A 15,116-nucleotide genomic window follows, 5' to 3' on the forward strand; every position below is an offset into this window, starting at 1 on the left:
GAGAGAGCTGGGGGCGGGCTGGGGCGGGACCAGCACTCGGACCCCGCCTCCTGCTGGGCAGGGCCGGTCTCTGCGCACGCGTGGTGCAGACGCGCCTGCGCTAAGGGCGTCGCTGCGTAGCTAAGGACCCGGTGGCAGCTGCTGGCCAAGTCTCCAGATGCGTCCGCCTTACCTGGGGTAGGTGTTGACCACTGACTGCATCCTTGGGCGGGAACCTGTAAAAAGCAACTAGGAAGTTCATGAAGAGCATCCGGGAAGCCTCGGGACTTGCTGGGTGGTGGAGGCCGTGGGCTGCCGTCTTCCCAGAGAAGGCTTATCATGACTTTACCACGCGGCGCGAGTTACCACCCCAGCCCCATGTCTCTTTTGCAAAATGTAAGTGCACAAGTCCAAAGCATTTTCAGTGACTTGTCAGGCTCAGTCCTGTAGAGGGGGTTCTACTCCAAGGCTCCCTACCCTGTCCGGCTCCCTGCGCAGCCCGGCTCCCCAGTTACAGGCGGCACGCCCTGAAGATCCCACCTGCCGCTACTTGTGCTCCTCGCTGGCTGCAGAGACCCTTGCTTTTGGTCCCCTCCTAACCCAAGGACAGTGCTTGGTATTTAGACTCTCAATAGATATTTATGGGATATGCATGCAACGAATGAATGAACCTGTACTACTGCTGGGAGCAGGAACCAAGGTTAGGATTATTTATTTATTTATTTATTTGTCTGTTTGTTTTTCTTTTGGAGACAGCGTCTTGCTCTGTAGTCCAGACTGACCTTGAATTGCTATGTAGCCCAAGCTGGCACTGAATTCGCAGCAATCCTCAGCCTCCTGAGTGCTGGGATGACAGGCTTGTGCCACCACGCACAACCTACTTTTATATGTACAAAAGTTGAAGAGTGTTTTAAATTTAAAGTCAAAATCTAGAGACTCAGTATATTCGGATGTGGTCGCACATGCCAGTCCTTGGGAGGCTGAAGCATTTGAGGCCAACTTAAGCTACATAGTGACCCTGTTTCAAAAAACCAAAAGCAATGCTTAAAAAAAAAATCAATGTACATATGAATATGAAGCTAAATGCAAACAAGGTTTTCCCTGGGCACTGGAGATACAGGTTGTATTTTGTCTTTATGTTTTCTCTTTTTCCTCTCTGTATACGTGTATACATGTATTTAAATATATAAATATACACACATATATGTGTGTATGTGTCTATATACTTTTTTCTTCTTGAGGCTGGACCCAAATCCAGAATCTTGCATATGCTTGGCAGGTACCCTGACACTGAGCTATACCCCCAGCCTCTAAACTGTGTACGTCCTTGTTTTGTTTTGTTGTTTTGTTGGTGTTTCCTAGAATCAAACCTAGGGCCTCTCACACACTCGACTGGCACCCTACCACCACTAAGCTACATCTCCAGCCCCTCAATAATTTTTTTTTTTTTTTTTTTTTTTTTTTTTTTTTTTTGCGGTTAGGGATCGAACTCACAACCTTGCACCTGCCAGACAGGAGTTTATGCCACTGAGCTAAATCCCCGGCCCCATCAATAAATATTTATAATTCAGCAAAAACATTCATCTGCAGGCAACAGAATTAGGAGAAATTTCTTTTTTAAAAATATTCTACCAAAGCTGTGTATTATATTGCTTTTGTAGTGGCACTTTTTTTGGGGGGGGGGTAATCAGGAATTGAACTCAGGACCTTGTGCTTGCCAGGCAGGTGCTTATCTGCTAAGCTATATCCTCAGCCCTTATATATTGCCTTTGTAATCAGAGAAAAAGTAATTACTTGAGAATGAACATTTGTAAGAATGTGTTACTATCCTGCTTTTCATCTTTTATAACAGCTTCAGGGCAGCTCCATGGCTGTTCTGTCTGACACCCACAGAACTTCCTACCTGCTGCCCCCAGATTGTGAAGACTGGGGAGAGCAGGGTGCCCCTGCCTTTGTGTATGGGCAGGAGGAGCTCGTCGTGGGAGGGGTGCAGTGGCCTAGCCGTCCATCCAGTATCCTGGATTCCTGGACACTGTCCCGCTTCGACTCTGCACTCTGCTCAGCCTGGCAGCAACGGATGGAGCTGGGATTCTTTCGCTACCTCCTGGGGGAGCTGCAGACTCAAGTCCTTCCTGGTGCTGTGGGTTTTGTGGCTCAGCTGAATGTGGAGAGAGGTATGCAGAGAAGGTGCCCCCAAAACATCAAGAGTGTGAGGCAGGCATTCGACCCAGAACAGTTTAACTTCAACAAGATCCGGCCTGGAGAAGTCCTCTTCCATCTGCACCGGGAGCCTGACTTGCCTGGTGCCCTTCCACAGGAGGACATCCTGGTGGTGATCAATGTCAGCCCACTAGAGTGGGGGCATGTGCTCTTTGTGCCTGTGCCTGCCCAAGGGCTGCCCCAGCGCCTGCTGCCAGGGGTGCTGCGGGCTGGGTTGGAGGCTGTACTGCTGAGCTCGCACCCAGGCTTCCGAGTGGGCTTCAACAGCCTGGGGGGCTTGGCCTCAGTAAACCACCTCCACCTGCATGGCTATTACCTGGCCCACAGGCTGCCTGTGGAGGGGGCGCCCAGCCAGCCCCTGGACCCAGGGGGTCATTTGCACCTGCTGCAGACCTTGCCTGCTCCTGGTTTCCTCTTTTACGTCAGCGGGCCCGGGCCTGACTTGGAAGCTGTGATTAGGAGGGTCTGTCGGGCCACTGACTATCTGGCTGACCAGGAGATTGCACATAACTTATTTGTGACACGGGGAGCCCCACCTGGAAGGGCATCGCCTTGCTCAGCCCTTGCAGGGGTCCGAGTGATCCTGTGGGCCCGGAAGTCCAGTTTTGGAATAAAGGAGGGTGAGGCTTTCAATGTCGCCCTCTGTGAGCTGGCTGGGCACCTTCCAGTCAAAACAGCCCAGGACTTCAGCAGCCTGACAGAGGCAACCGCTGTGGCCCTCATTCAGGACTGCCTGCTGCCCCCCGCCCAGGCTACAGCCGTACAGACAGCACTAGTGGCCCTGATGGCCCAGGAAGAGCCATAGTCCCAGAGCTATGTCTTTACTAGCTGGTCTGCATCCCTCTCCAGAGGGCTGCTCATCATCTTGTGGTCACTTGCGCATTTATTTTCATGGCTGCCTTCCCGTGTCTCTAGGACTAAAGGGAAAGACGAAGAAAGAACTGATAACTGCCCTGTGATCCCAGCACTCTGGGAGGCTGAGGCAGGAAAATGGCAAGTTTGACTCTAGCTTAGGCAGCTTAGTGACTAAATGAGACTGTCTCAAACCAACAAAAAAAAAGAACAGGTAACTTGTCCCTGTGAAAGGGTGAAACTTTGGAATAAATCTGACGAATGTGCTCTCATGGGTGTAGCTGTCGCTGTCTACCCTTCTTGGACAAGCTCCAGGTGTGACAGGCCTGTTGCTAAGGGAATGTGTGCAGGAGTTTCACACTCCATATGGACCTCTCCTGTGCACCAATTGCTAGCCTCTTTTTCTTTTTTTGCCCTGGGCATCAAACTTGGTGCATGCCAGGCAAGTGCCCTCTCACTCAGCTACATCCTCCATCTCAGCCAAAGTCTTAGCTTTTGCTTTGATGAGTTTTGTTCCTCTAGCATGCAGCTGCCACTTGCTGTGTTCTCCCCCTCTGTCCTCTTTGCCCGTAGCTTTTTGTTTTTTGTTTTTTGTTTTTTTTTTTTTTTTTTTGAGACGTGTTCTTGTTATGTAGTCCAGCCAGGCTTTGAACTCACTAGTCCAGAGTGATCCTCTTGCCTCAGCCTCTGAAGTGCTGGGATTACAGGCATGTGTCACCATATTGGCTTTTTATTTATTTTATTTTATTTTTTTGTTGTGATGGGTTTTCCCTATGTTACTCAGGCTGGCCTTGGTCTCTGGGGCTGAAGTGGTCCACCCACCTCAGCTACCTTCTATCTGGGACTGTAGGTGCCTGCTGTTTCTCCAGTACCTATTTCTTCACCTGTTGAGAATTTACCTTGGATGTCCTGCATCCTTCAGCATGAAGTTGAGTCCCATCACCGTCATCCTATGTGGGGACTGGATGCCTTCATGACTTTAAAGACACAGGCCTTCCGATTGTCCCCACTTACCAAGAGGAGGCCAGCCTGGTGTGGTGGTGCACACTTTTAACCATAACACTTGGGAGGCTGAGGCAGGAAGATCACCATGAGGTCAAGGCCAGCCCAAACTACATAGACCCTGTCTCAAAAAACAAAAACAAGAGGAAGCTGGCAGATTTAGTCACCTGTCAAGGTCAGGTGGCAAACATGAGATCAGGACTGTTCTACAGACAGTCACATGGCAGGACTGGGCTGGGACAGGTGTGTTTGTGAGCAGCTCTTGAACAGGGTGTCCTTAGCAGTTCATGGCCCCACCTCAGCCAGCCCTCCCAGGGCCTCCCCAGGCCCTTCCCAGGCACCTCATGATTCAGGCTTCTCGTAAAGTCCAGAGAGTCCTCACTGTTGTACCTTTGTCTGACTCAATCCAGGAAGTGTTTTAAAAACTCACAGCTGTGTTGTGCTGTTACTCCAGTGATTTCTACCCTGGATCCAGAGGAGCTGGCCAGGGGTGCTATTGTGAGAGCACTTGTGTGTGAAAAGTCCTTTTGCCACTCTGTTACCCCATTTGCATAGTTAGAGTAAAAGAAATCCTAAGTTTAAACAGCAGTGACCACTGCTGCCACTCCTGCTGGGCCTCCTGAGGCACTGTGAGGCCCTGCTCATTGGGTTCCTGTTGGGCTGGGAGGACCATTCCGCTAGAGCCTCAGCTCACCGGCCTGTGCTGCAGGCTGTGGCTCTGGCTGTGGCAGGGTCTTTGGGAGTTGGCCCCTGTACTCAGGCTTGTGTGAAGCTTTAATGTTTTAGTCCACAATTCTCTACTCCAAAGAAATGACATATCTCATTGGGATAATGCCCATGTCCTGTATTATAAGAAAAACAATTTAACGTTATGGTGGAACTTTTGACTACTTTCGTGTTCCCCAAATGGCAATGATTTTAGCCTTTTTCTTCTAGCTTTTGTGTCTACTGAGTTCAGTAATGATTTATTTTGCTTGCTTGACCTCTGAAGGAAGTACAGATGGCCATTACAATTTAGTAGATTTTAAATTAATGGGCCAATTATTGGAGTTTTCCCAATTTCTCCCTAGGACTGACCTATAACACCTTCCCAGCTGCGTGTGGTGTGACACACCTGTAATCCCAACACTCATGAGGTTGAAGCAGGAGGATCTATAGAAATTTGAGGCCAGCCTGGGGTATATAGTGAGCTCAAGGCTATCCAAAACTACACAGACCCTGCCTAAAAACAAAGCAAAATAGACTAAATTTACCTAACCCAAATGACTTTTTCCATAAAAAGGGAGACGAAAGTTCCTCCATGCCACAGTGTTGGGGATTGAACCCAGCCTTGTATGTGCTAGACAAACGCTCTACCACTACCTACTCTGCTGTGCTCTGCTACTGAGTTATTAACAGCAGAAAACAGCATAAGAAAATAGACTTGGTGGAGAAGTCCTGTGTCTGTGTGTGCTCTGTTCCCGCCCTGTCCTTACCAGAGTTCACTGTTGCAGCCAGCACTGTCAGTGAGGATGGATAAACTCGTGGCGCTGCAGCCCGGCACACAGCCTCAGCTCCTCCTGGGTCCACAGCAAAATGGTGTTGCTCCAGCGAGGGTTGGAGGACTGTTCTCCTTAAGCCTCTTGGTTTAGCCACGCAAGAGAACCTCAGTGGCAGTTGGGCTGAGTGTGGTGGAGGTGACGAGGAGAAATCAGACCAATGAGGGTCTGTGACAGTGACAAGCGGTGCTTCTCGTCCCTAAAGGAACTGCCTCAGCCCATCAGAACAGAAAGGTACGTGTTCTAGTCAGAGCTGTCCTTCTCAAGTCAGGTGCGGTGGTGGCACATACTCATGATCCCAGCCCTCAGGAGGCTGAGGCAGGACTAATGTGGAATTCAGGACCAGACCAAATGGAGACACGACACCAGAGGACCTTAGAACGCAGCTTTATTGTGCTAGTGGGCTGATGGAAATCAGTTCCAAATCATCAGCACTGACTAGAGTTTTCCAATTGTCCATATGTTTCCAAAAGGAAGTGCAAAAGGCAGATAACGAAATCCTACAGCTGATTACACGTCTTTGTCATTGATTGCTAGGCAGAATTTACTCTTACAGAAACCAACTAAATGAGGTTACTACTATACAATACAGGGGAAGAATCCATCATTGTCGGAGACCCGGCAGAGGAGACCTTGCAGTGAGAACTCTCTGGGACTCTCAAGTAAGAGAAACATTCCTTCCTGGCCGAGCTACACTTATCTTGCAGTTGGCACCCGGAGTGTCAAGGCTCATCAAATCTGTACCTTACTAACCATGGGAACAGGCTGTTTCTCCCAGTTTCATCTTTTGAAATGTCAGAAATATGTTCAGTATAAGAAATACAAGTTTTGGAAGATGGCAGAGGAGTAAGCAGCAGAGAAACCAGCCTCTCTTGACAGTCACCATCCAGATGCTGGAATACAGCATCGTGAGGGCGAGGAAGGAAGGAAGTGGGTCCTCTGGGTCTAGGAAGACTCTGAAGTGTGAATTGAAGCCCACAGAGAGAGTAAAAAGACAAACTTCAAGGAAGAAGAAGGCGGTAGCTGATGGCACCTTCGCTCTCAGCCGGACTCACTACATGAGAGGAGCTGTTCAAACCTGGGGATGCACAGTCACAGTGACAGTGGTGGCTGGCGACCTCAGCAGCCTCTGCAGAGAGACACAGCAGTGGAGGGGAGCGGTGGACATGGAGTGAGCACAGAGGACTCAGTTCTCCTGTGGAGAGAGTGATTGGTCAGGAGCCATTTTGGAGTCGGGCTGGCTAAACCCAGAACCAGAACTGCTGCCAGCTTCCTCCAGCAGCTCCTAGCTACGTGTAGACCCATGTTTGGACTGTGGTGAGCTCAGTGAGTCTCGTCTCAGGGCAGGCCTGCTGAGGTTATCTACTTCTCTGCCATAAAGCAACTGCTGGCTTGCTGGGATACAGTGGCCTGATCCAGGACTTGGTCTCCACAGGCTATCTACTGGCAAACCCAGAGAGGATACTGGAAGTGGACTATTTGTTTTTCTTTCTTTCTTTTTGTTTTCTCTCATTCTCCATTTTTTTTGTGAGGGTGAGTGGTTCTGTTCTGTTTTTCCTTTTATCTTTTCCATCTCTTTTCCTTCAGTCTTCTGCACCAGTTTCCCCAAGTTGGTGGGATCCACGTTCGTCCTCCAACTTTTCTTGTAATCTCTTTCTCTTCTTCCACTTCTCTATTTTCTCCTTAATCCATTTTAAATTTGGGGGCTGGAGATTTAGCTCAGCAGCATAAGTACCTGCCAGGCAAATGTGAGGTCGTGAGTTCGATCCCCGGTACCAAAAAAAAAAAAAAAAAAAAAGGTCAATCCATTTTAAATTTTAACCCTGAGGGCAGAGTTGACACATTACAGACTTATATATTGCATATAATTATCTGGTTTGTTTTACAGTCTGTTATCACAAATCTAGTTCATATATGGTTAAAAGTTGCAAAGTAAGATTTGGCTCAGTTTGTTGTTTTATAGGCTGTGTTTGATGTTATTGGTACCACTACAGCCAAAATTAACATAATTGTTCTAAACGGCTATTGGCCCTGATAATCCATGGCTGAGATTAACTAAGGGTCACAAAATACTGTAGCACAGTGCCAAAGAACCAGGGACTGGGCCAAATGAGCAACAACTTCTCATCTCCAGCAAACTGAAGAAATAAGATCTTCCAACAGACTCAAAACTCAAAAACCAGCTACGCTTGGAAGATACCTCAGAGAAGTAATCATCACCTAAGGGTCCTAAATACCACCAATAAAGCAACCCACCATAGGAAATTTACAACTATCACCCCAGGAATTAAACTAAAAAAAAAGAAAACAAATGAGAAAACACTTAAACAAGATGCAGCCCCAGACATCCAGTTCACCAAAGGCAAACCCAGGGGCCAACGAGGTGGGACAATCAAAAGCCTCCCACAAGGCCTCTCTGAAGTGAACAACAAAACAATTGAATGAAGCTCTGGAAAAAATTAAATCAGAAATAATCTCTCAGATAACTACAGAGATTACCAAAACACACACCATGAGCTTAAGCAAATTATGAAAGTGCAGCATAGGAAAGAAATGAAATCAATAAAGTAGATTCAAGCAGATATCCAGGAGAGTAAAAACTTCATGGAAGTATTCAAAACAGATTAGGCCAATATGAGGACAGGACCTCAGATTTTAGAGATAGGCTTACAGTTAGTGACCAGGAAAAGAAAGATTTCTTAAAACTAGCAAGGGACCGTGAGAAATCAAATCCAACAGCTCTTAGATGAGACAAAGAAGAATAAGATTACTTGGAGTCAATGAACAAGCAGGAGATACCACAAATGACATTTAAAAATGTTCACAGACATCATGACAGAAAACTTCTGGTAGAGGAAAAGAATTTGTCATACAAATAGTGAGGCATATAGAACTCCAATTAGCAATGATCAAAAAAGTTACACCCAGGCATATCACAGTCAAGCTTACAGAAATTCAGCACAAGAACAGAATCTTAAAAGCTGTTAGGGAAAAGAAACAAATCACCCTAAAGGAAAACCCATCAGAATCACAGTGGACTTCTCGGCACAAACTCTCAAGTCAAGGAGAGCTTGGAGTGAAGTACTCCAAGTTCTAAAAAAATAACTTTCAACCCAGATTGATGTATCCCACAAAAGTACCTTTCAATATTAATGGAGAAGTATGATACTTCAATAACAACATCTGAGGAATTTTAGCTCAGCGGCATAAGCACCTGCCTTGCAAGCAGGCTGTCGTGAGTTCGATCCCCGGTACTGATAAAAATGAAAAAGACAAAAAATACATATCAGTTATAACTTGACCGGAGCCGCGGAAGACAGGAGGCCAGACTCGAGCAGGATCAGCTCTCAAACTTTATTACGTACAGCGAACCGGACCTAACAAGGTCCGCCACCCTCAACGTTTGTTCCTCTTCCGCCGTTGGGGGCAGGAACAACCTCTTATAAGGGGAAGCAGTATCCAATCACAGAGAAGCGCGCCTAACAAGCTGATAGGCTAGCGTCACGGGTAACTGGGCAGATATGACAATTTGGCGGGCTTGTTCAGGCCGGGAAGAACCCGGAAGCAGGAAATGGGCGCCATCTCAGGCGGCTTCCCACATCTCCCCCTTTTTTATTTATTAAAATAGGATGGTCTGTGGGTCCCTCCAAGGTGTCTATGACCTTGTTGCTGTTAGACACCTAGGAGTGGGCCTACCTTGTAGGCCGAGGCATGAGAGAATGTAGAGGTCTATACCCTGCTGTGCATCACCCTGTTTTGTGCATATCCTTGCGCCAGGACCATGCTCAAGGTGAGTGGTTCATTTTTTCGCAGGGCCAGGCTTTTGTGAACCGAACCTGGATGCATATAGACATTCATTCCTGCCTTCCCCCCAACCTTTGAGGCGGATGGCACTGCAGTACCCTTGGTCTCGCATCTCAATGCCAATAATTTGACTCCGGGAGGGACCCCTGGCCTTATAGGCCATGTATATCTGAGTGGAGCCTGTCTTAGGTTGACCGGGAGGGCTTTTCCCGTCTTACCCGTCATTGGCTTGCCCACTCAGCTCTTATAGCTGATGTTCTGCAATGTGAAGGAGATATGCGGCGGCCTGCTGGCCTGATGGGCCACCTGCTGCCATTTGCATGGCTGCCATAGCTGTGATCTTAACCTGCTGCTGAGTTTGTATGAGGCGATCTAACAAGCATTTAATAACCACAAGCCCTACTAGGATAGCCATGGCAATTAGCATAATCAAGGACTGTTTGATTGATGGTGTAAACCCTGGGTGAGGCGGGCGAGGCCGCCGAAAAAGGTGCCAATGTAGGCGGGTGGTGCCAAGGACCCCAAAGATATTGTGGTGGTTCTGTGGAATCTGAGCATATCACAGGGGTGATTAATAGGAACCCACAGAATAGAAAAAGCTCCAAACCAGACATTTTAGTTTGTAGATGGTCTCGGGCGCTGAGCGTTGGTCCCAGAAGGGTCGAGTTGACTTGTGTCCGCGGGCTTATCCTCCTGTGCTTTATCAGGAACTGGTGGGGAGTTTACTGCTCGCGTCAATCTTTCCGGGACCCACAGCGGCTCGCGACCTGGTTCCTGTGGGAAAACACAAACCGCACCTCGGGTCCAACTAATCACTGGATCCGGGCCCATCCATTGTCCTGTAAGGACATCTTTCCATCTCACCAGCCCTTTGTCGGCCGGGGACGGGTTATTGTGCTCCATGGCAGGGGAATGATTATTGTGATTAAGGTTTAAAAAATTTATGGTAAAGAGTGCCAATGATATTCTTCCTTTGGGCGTTAGGCCGTGGCCACCCAATTCACGGCACAGGCGTGTCCACTCTTCTAAGGACCTATTTTTGTTAGTTCTTAGGACATCACGGCACTCCTTAGTGCACTGTTCAAAAATCAATTGTTTTATGAGAGGGTGAGCCGCCTCAGCATCTGGAAAAATCCTGTTAGCGGCCTCAAGCATGCGGGCCACAAAGTCTGAAAATGGCTCTCCCTGCCCTTGTATAATTTTTGTAAGGTGACCCGTATGTTCTCCCTTTCCAGCCAGCCGTCTCCAGGCCTGGAGGCCACAGCGGCTAATTTGTTCATAAACCTGGCGAGGGTATTGAGTTTGATCTTCCTCAAAGGCTCCTCGCCCTAATAGCATATCCCTGTTCCACTCTCTCTGGTTATTTTCCCTGTTGGCTGCCGCCTGCTCTACACAGAATTCCTCATTCCAGGACTTCCAATCTAAATATTGTCCGGGGGAGAGGCAGGCGCGTGCCAGCTGGGTCCAATCTCCAGGAGTTAAGAGCAGACCTGCCAATGCCTCTAAAAGCGCCATGGTAAATGGCGCATTGGGCCCATAAGCTGAAACTGCGTCCTTGATAGCTTTAAGTTGTTTAATTTCTAAGGGCTCATAATATCCTCCTCCTCCCCTGCCTCCTACTTGTACCGGGAATGCATGGAGACCGGGACACTCAAAGGGAAGCCGCGACCATACCCTCTGGTGGAAGGAACGTCCTCCTCCCTCCCCAGATGGGGGCGCAGAAGGCAACCCAGGAAGTAGCTCTCCCTCTAACCAGGGCGGTGCCATAGGTTGTGGTGGCAGCCCAGGGAGCAACTCCTCTTCTGGCCACGGTGGTGCAGTGGGGCCTGGCGCCCTGAAAGGGGCGATCGTGGGTCGCGAACTTGCCAAAGGGCGGAAGGGCTTAAGCTCTTCCCGTAAGGCGGAGTAGCTCGGGCAGGGTGGTCTTCCCGAGCCCTAAGTTCCTCTTTTAACGGTGTAGGAGGGTCATGCTTAGCAAAGACGACCTCCTCTTCTGAGCCTTCCGAATCAGAATCAGAATTAGAGCCCTGAGGGTCCTCCGGAGACCCACAATCGGCAGTGGCTCCGGGCTCCTCTGAGCATTCCGATCGAGCTCTATCAAAAGCCTGTCGGGCTGTATTAGCGAAGCGAAAGCAAAACAGATGCAAAGGGAAAAGAAAAGAAAAAAAAAAAAAACCCAGCGTCCACTCGTGTGGCGCTCAAAATCTGTTAGGTGCGTCCACCCAACCCAGGTGACCCAGTACTCACCTGTCCCGGGAACCGCTGTATAGCTGATCAGGGTGAAGAGAAGAGGCGCTCGCGGCCTTCCGTTGTTATTGGGCCAGGTCCTCCGTCGTACCGCAGGCGACAGCAATCGCACCTCCCGGCCGAAGAGGCACGTCGCTGAGTCTTTTATTCCCCGTACGGGGGCCACCAGATGACCGGAGCCGCGGAAGACAGGAGGCCAGACTCGAGCAGGATCAGCTCTCAAACTTTATTATGTACAGCGAACCGGACCTGACAAGGTCCGCCACCCTCAACGTTGGTTCCTCTTCCGCCGTTGGGGGCAGGAACAACCTCTTATAAGGGGAAGCAGTATCCAATCACAGAGAAGCGCGCCTAACAAGCTGATAGGCTAGCGTCACGGGTAACTGGGCAGATATGACAATTTGGCGGGCTTGTTCAGGCCGGGAAGAACCCGGAAGCAGGAAATGGGCGCCATCTCAGGCGGCTTCCCACAATAACTATCAATATTAATGGTCGCAATTCACCAGTCAAAAGACTGGCAATAAGAAACAAGATCCAACAATATGATGTATACAAGAAATACATTTAATTCAAAAAGAAATGCATAGACTGAAAGTCAAAGGATGGAAAACAATATTCCATAGGAAAAAAGCAGGCATAGCTATTCTATTTGCAGATAAAGTGAATTTCAAGCCAAGACTGATTAAAAGTGATAAAGAAGGTCACTGCATCCTTGTAAAAGGAGTAATCCAAGAGGAAGAGATAACAATCATAAATATATATGCAACAAATATTAGTGCACCCAGCTATATAAAATAATTACTAATGAACATAATAAATAAGCCCTAATACAATTGTATTGGGAGACCTCAATACCCTACTGTCACAAAAACATCAACTAGACACCAAATCAATAATGAAATATTAGAACTAAAACTAAATATTAGAACTAAAACTTTTGAGCAAATGGACTTAGTAGATGTCTCCCACATCAGAATATACACTCTTCTCAGCTGCCCATGGGAAATCCTTCAAAATAGGCCATATACTGGCTCATAGAACATGCTTAAGTAAATGCAAAGGAATTGAAATTATCTCATGTATATTATGAGACAACAGTGCAATGAAATTGGAAATCTATACCAAAGGAAACCACAAGAATTTCAAAAACACATGGAAATTAAATAGCACCCTCCTAAACAGCCAATGGGTCATAGATGAAATTAGAGAAGAAATTAGACAGTTTCCACAGTTGAATGATAATGACAATATAACAAACAACTTGTGGGACACAATGAAAGCAGTCTTTTTGTTTTGTTTTGTTTTGTTTTTGTTTTTTATCAGTACTGGGGATCGAACTCACGACCACCTGCTTGCAAGGAAGGCGCTTATGGTGCTAGGAAGCAGTCTTAAGAGGGCAATTTATAGGAGTAAATACCCTTATTAGGAAAACAGAGCAAGCACATATAAGCAACTTAATGTTGAACCTCAAACTTCTAGAAAAATAACAGGCTAAACCAAAATCTTGTACAAGGGAGGAAATTATAAAGGTCAGAGCACAATTAACACATTGGAGACTAAAAAAAATACAAAGAATCAATGAATTGAAGAGTGAGTTCTTCGAAAGAATCAATAAAATTGACAAACACTTAGCCAACCTTATTTAAAAAAAAAAAGGGAAGAAAAGACTCAAATCCACGCAATTCAGAATGAAAAGGGTGAAATCACAACTGACCCTACAGAAATCCATAAAATCATCTCTATCTACATTGAAAACTTGTATTCCAATAAGTTGGGAAATACAGAAGAAATGGACAGATTCTTAGACACATGTGAATTACAAAAGCTGAATCAAGAAAATATAAAAATTCTAAATAACCCAATATCCATAATTGAAACTGAAGATGCAATTAAAAACCTATCAACAAAGATAGTTCCTGATGAATTCACTGTGGAATTCTACAAGAAATTTAGTGAAGACCTAACACCACTACTTCGCAAACTCTTTAATGAAATTGAAATGGGTGCAATACTCCCAAATTCATTCCTGAAAGCAAGCATTACTCTGGAATAGAAAAGGTAATCCTGAGCAACAAAGACAAGACAGGGCGCATCACAATCCCTGACCTGAAATTACACATAAAGCTACTATGATTAAAAAAAAAAGTGTGGTACTGTCAGAAAAATAGACCTGAAAATCAATGGAATAGATTAAAAGATGCAGAAACAACTCCAGACACACTAAACCACCTTATCTTTGACAAAGGTGTCAGACACATTCATTGGAAGAAAGCCTCTTTAAAAAATGGTGCTGTAGGGGCTGGGGATTTAGCTCAGCGGCATAAGCGCCTGCCTTGCAAGCAGGCAGTCGTGAGTTCGATCCCTGGTACTGATAAAAACGAAAAAGACAAAAAAAAAATGGTGCTGTAAAAATTGGCTCTATACACGCCAAAGATTAAAACTGGACCAATAAATTAGACGTGATGGCACACACCTGTAATTCCAGCAGTTGAGAGGTTAAGGCAGGAGGATCATTGTGAGCTCCATACCAAATCTGAGCTACAAAGTGAGGTCAAGACCAGCCTGAACTACATAGTGAGACCTTGTCTCAAAAGAAAAAAACTGGACCCATATTTTTCACCACCCACTAAGCTAAAATCATAATGGATCAAAGATCTTAATATTAAAACAGAAATATTAAACCTGCTGGAAGATAGAATAGGTAAAACTCTTGAAGGCATTGGTGTAGGCAAAGACTTTATGAACAAAACCCCAGTTGCACAGGAACTGTCCAAAAAATCAACAACTGGGATCTCACCCTACTGACAAGATTTTGCATAGCAAGAGGAAACCACCAACAGAGTGAAGAGAAAACCCACCACGTGGGAGAAAATGTTTGCCAGCTATTCCTTAGACAAAGGATTACTATCAAGAACATATAAAGAACTTTAAAAAAAATCGTTCTCCTAGATTGAAACACCCAATCCAAAAATGGGCATCTTAAGATGAATGCACACTTCAGATGAAGAAATACAACTGACAAATAAATACATGAAAAAATGTTCAACAGCACTGGTCATTCTAGTGATTCAAATCAAAACAACACTGTGATTTCACCTCTCCACAGAAAGATTGGCTAGTATCAGGAAATCCACCACGAACAAATGCTGGAGGGGCTGTTGGGAAAAAGGAACCTTTCACTTGGTGAGAATGCAGACTGGTGCAACCACTATGGAAATCAGTGTGGGGACTACTCAAAAAACTAGGACTAGAGGTCCCATTCAACCCAGCTGTTCCCCTTTGGGGTGTCTTCTCAAAAAAATTAAGAACATACCATAGTGACATATATGCACCCATGTTTATAGCAGCACAATTTGTAATAACTAGATCTTGGCAACAACCTAACTGCCCATCAACTGAGGGATGGATAAAAAAGATGTGGTATTTTTATATAATGGAGTACTACCCAGTCATAAAGAATGATAAACTGGACAC

At 46.4% G+C, this 15,116-nt stretch overlaps 1 protein-coding gene across 3 annotated transcripts; it reads left to right on the plus strand.

The window, feature by feature from the left end:
• Nucleotides 1–14: 14 nt before the first annotated feature.
• Nucleotides 15–3,323, plus strand: Gdpgp1 (GDP-D-glucose phosphorylase 1). Of its 3 annotated transcripts, none has more exons than XM_003475488.5 (2): nucleotides 15–177; nucleotides 1,832–3,323. In XM_003475488.5, exon 2 carries the CDS (start codon nucleotides 1,847–1,849, stop codon nucleotides 3,002–3,004), a length of 1,158 nt encoding a protein of 385 aa, XP_003475536.1. In that variant the 5' UTR covers nucleotides 15–177; nucleotides 1,832–1,846; the 3' UTR covers nucleotides 3,005–3,323. The 3 variants fall into 3 exon arrangements, with proteins under 3 accessions (XP_003475536.1, XP_005006334.1, XP_013014232.1); XM_005006277.4 differs by lacking the exon at nucleotides 15–177 and adding an exon at nucleotides 184–375; XM_013158778.3 differs by lacking the exon at nucleotides 15–177 and adding an exon at nucleotides 397–679.
• Nucleotides 3,324–15,116: the final 11,793 nt, after the last annotated feature.

Source organism: Cavia porcellus, unplaced genomic scaffold (genome assembly GCF_034190915.1).
Source record: "Cavia porcellus strain 051 isolate PalLab524CR breed Dunkin Hartley unplaced genomic scaffold, mCavPor4.1 scaffold_6, whole genome shotgun sequence".
NCBI lineage: Eukaryota > Metazoa > Chordata > Mammalia > Rodentia > Caviidae > Cavia > Cavia porcellus.

Bases quoted from the DNA above. Each gene is read 5' to 3' on its own strand.
- Gdpgp1 (XM_005006277.4), top strand. From the start codon at position 319: ATGACTTTACCACGCGGCGCGAGTTACCACCCCAGCCCCATGTCTCTT. The intron at 376-1,831 runs GTAAGTGCACAA...CTTTTATAACAG, and splicing joins CCATGTCTCTTTTGCAAAAT to CTTCAGGGCAGCTCCATGGC.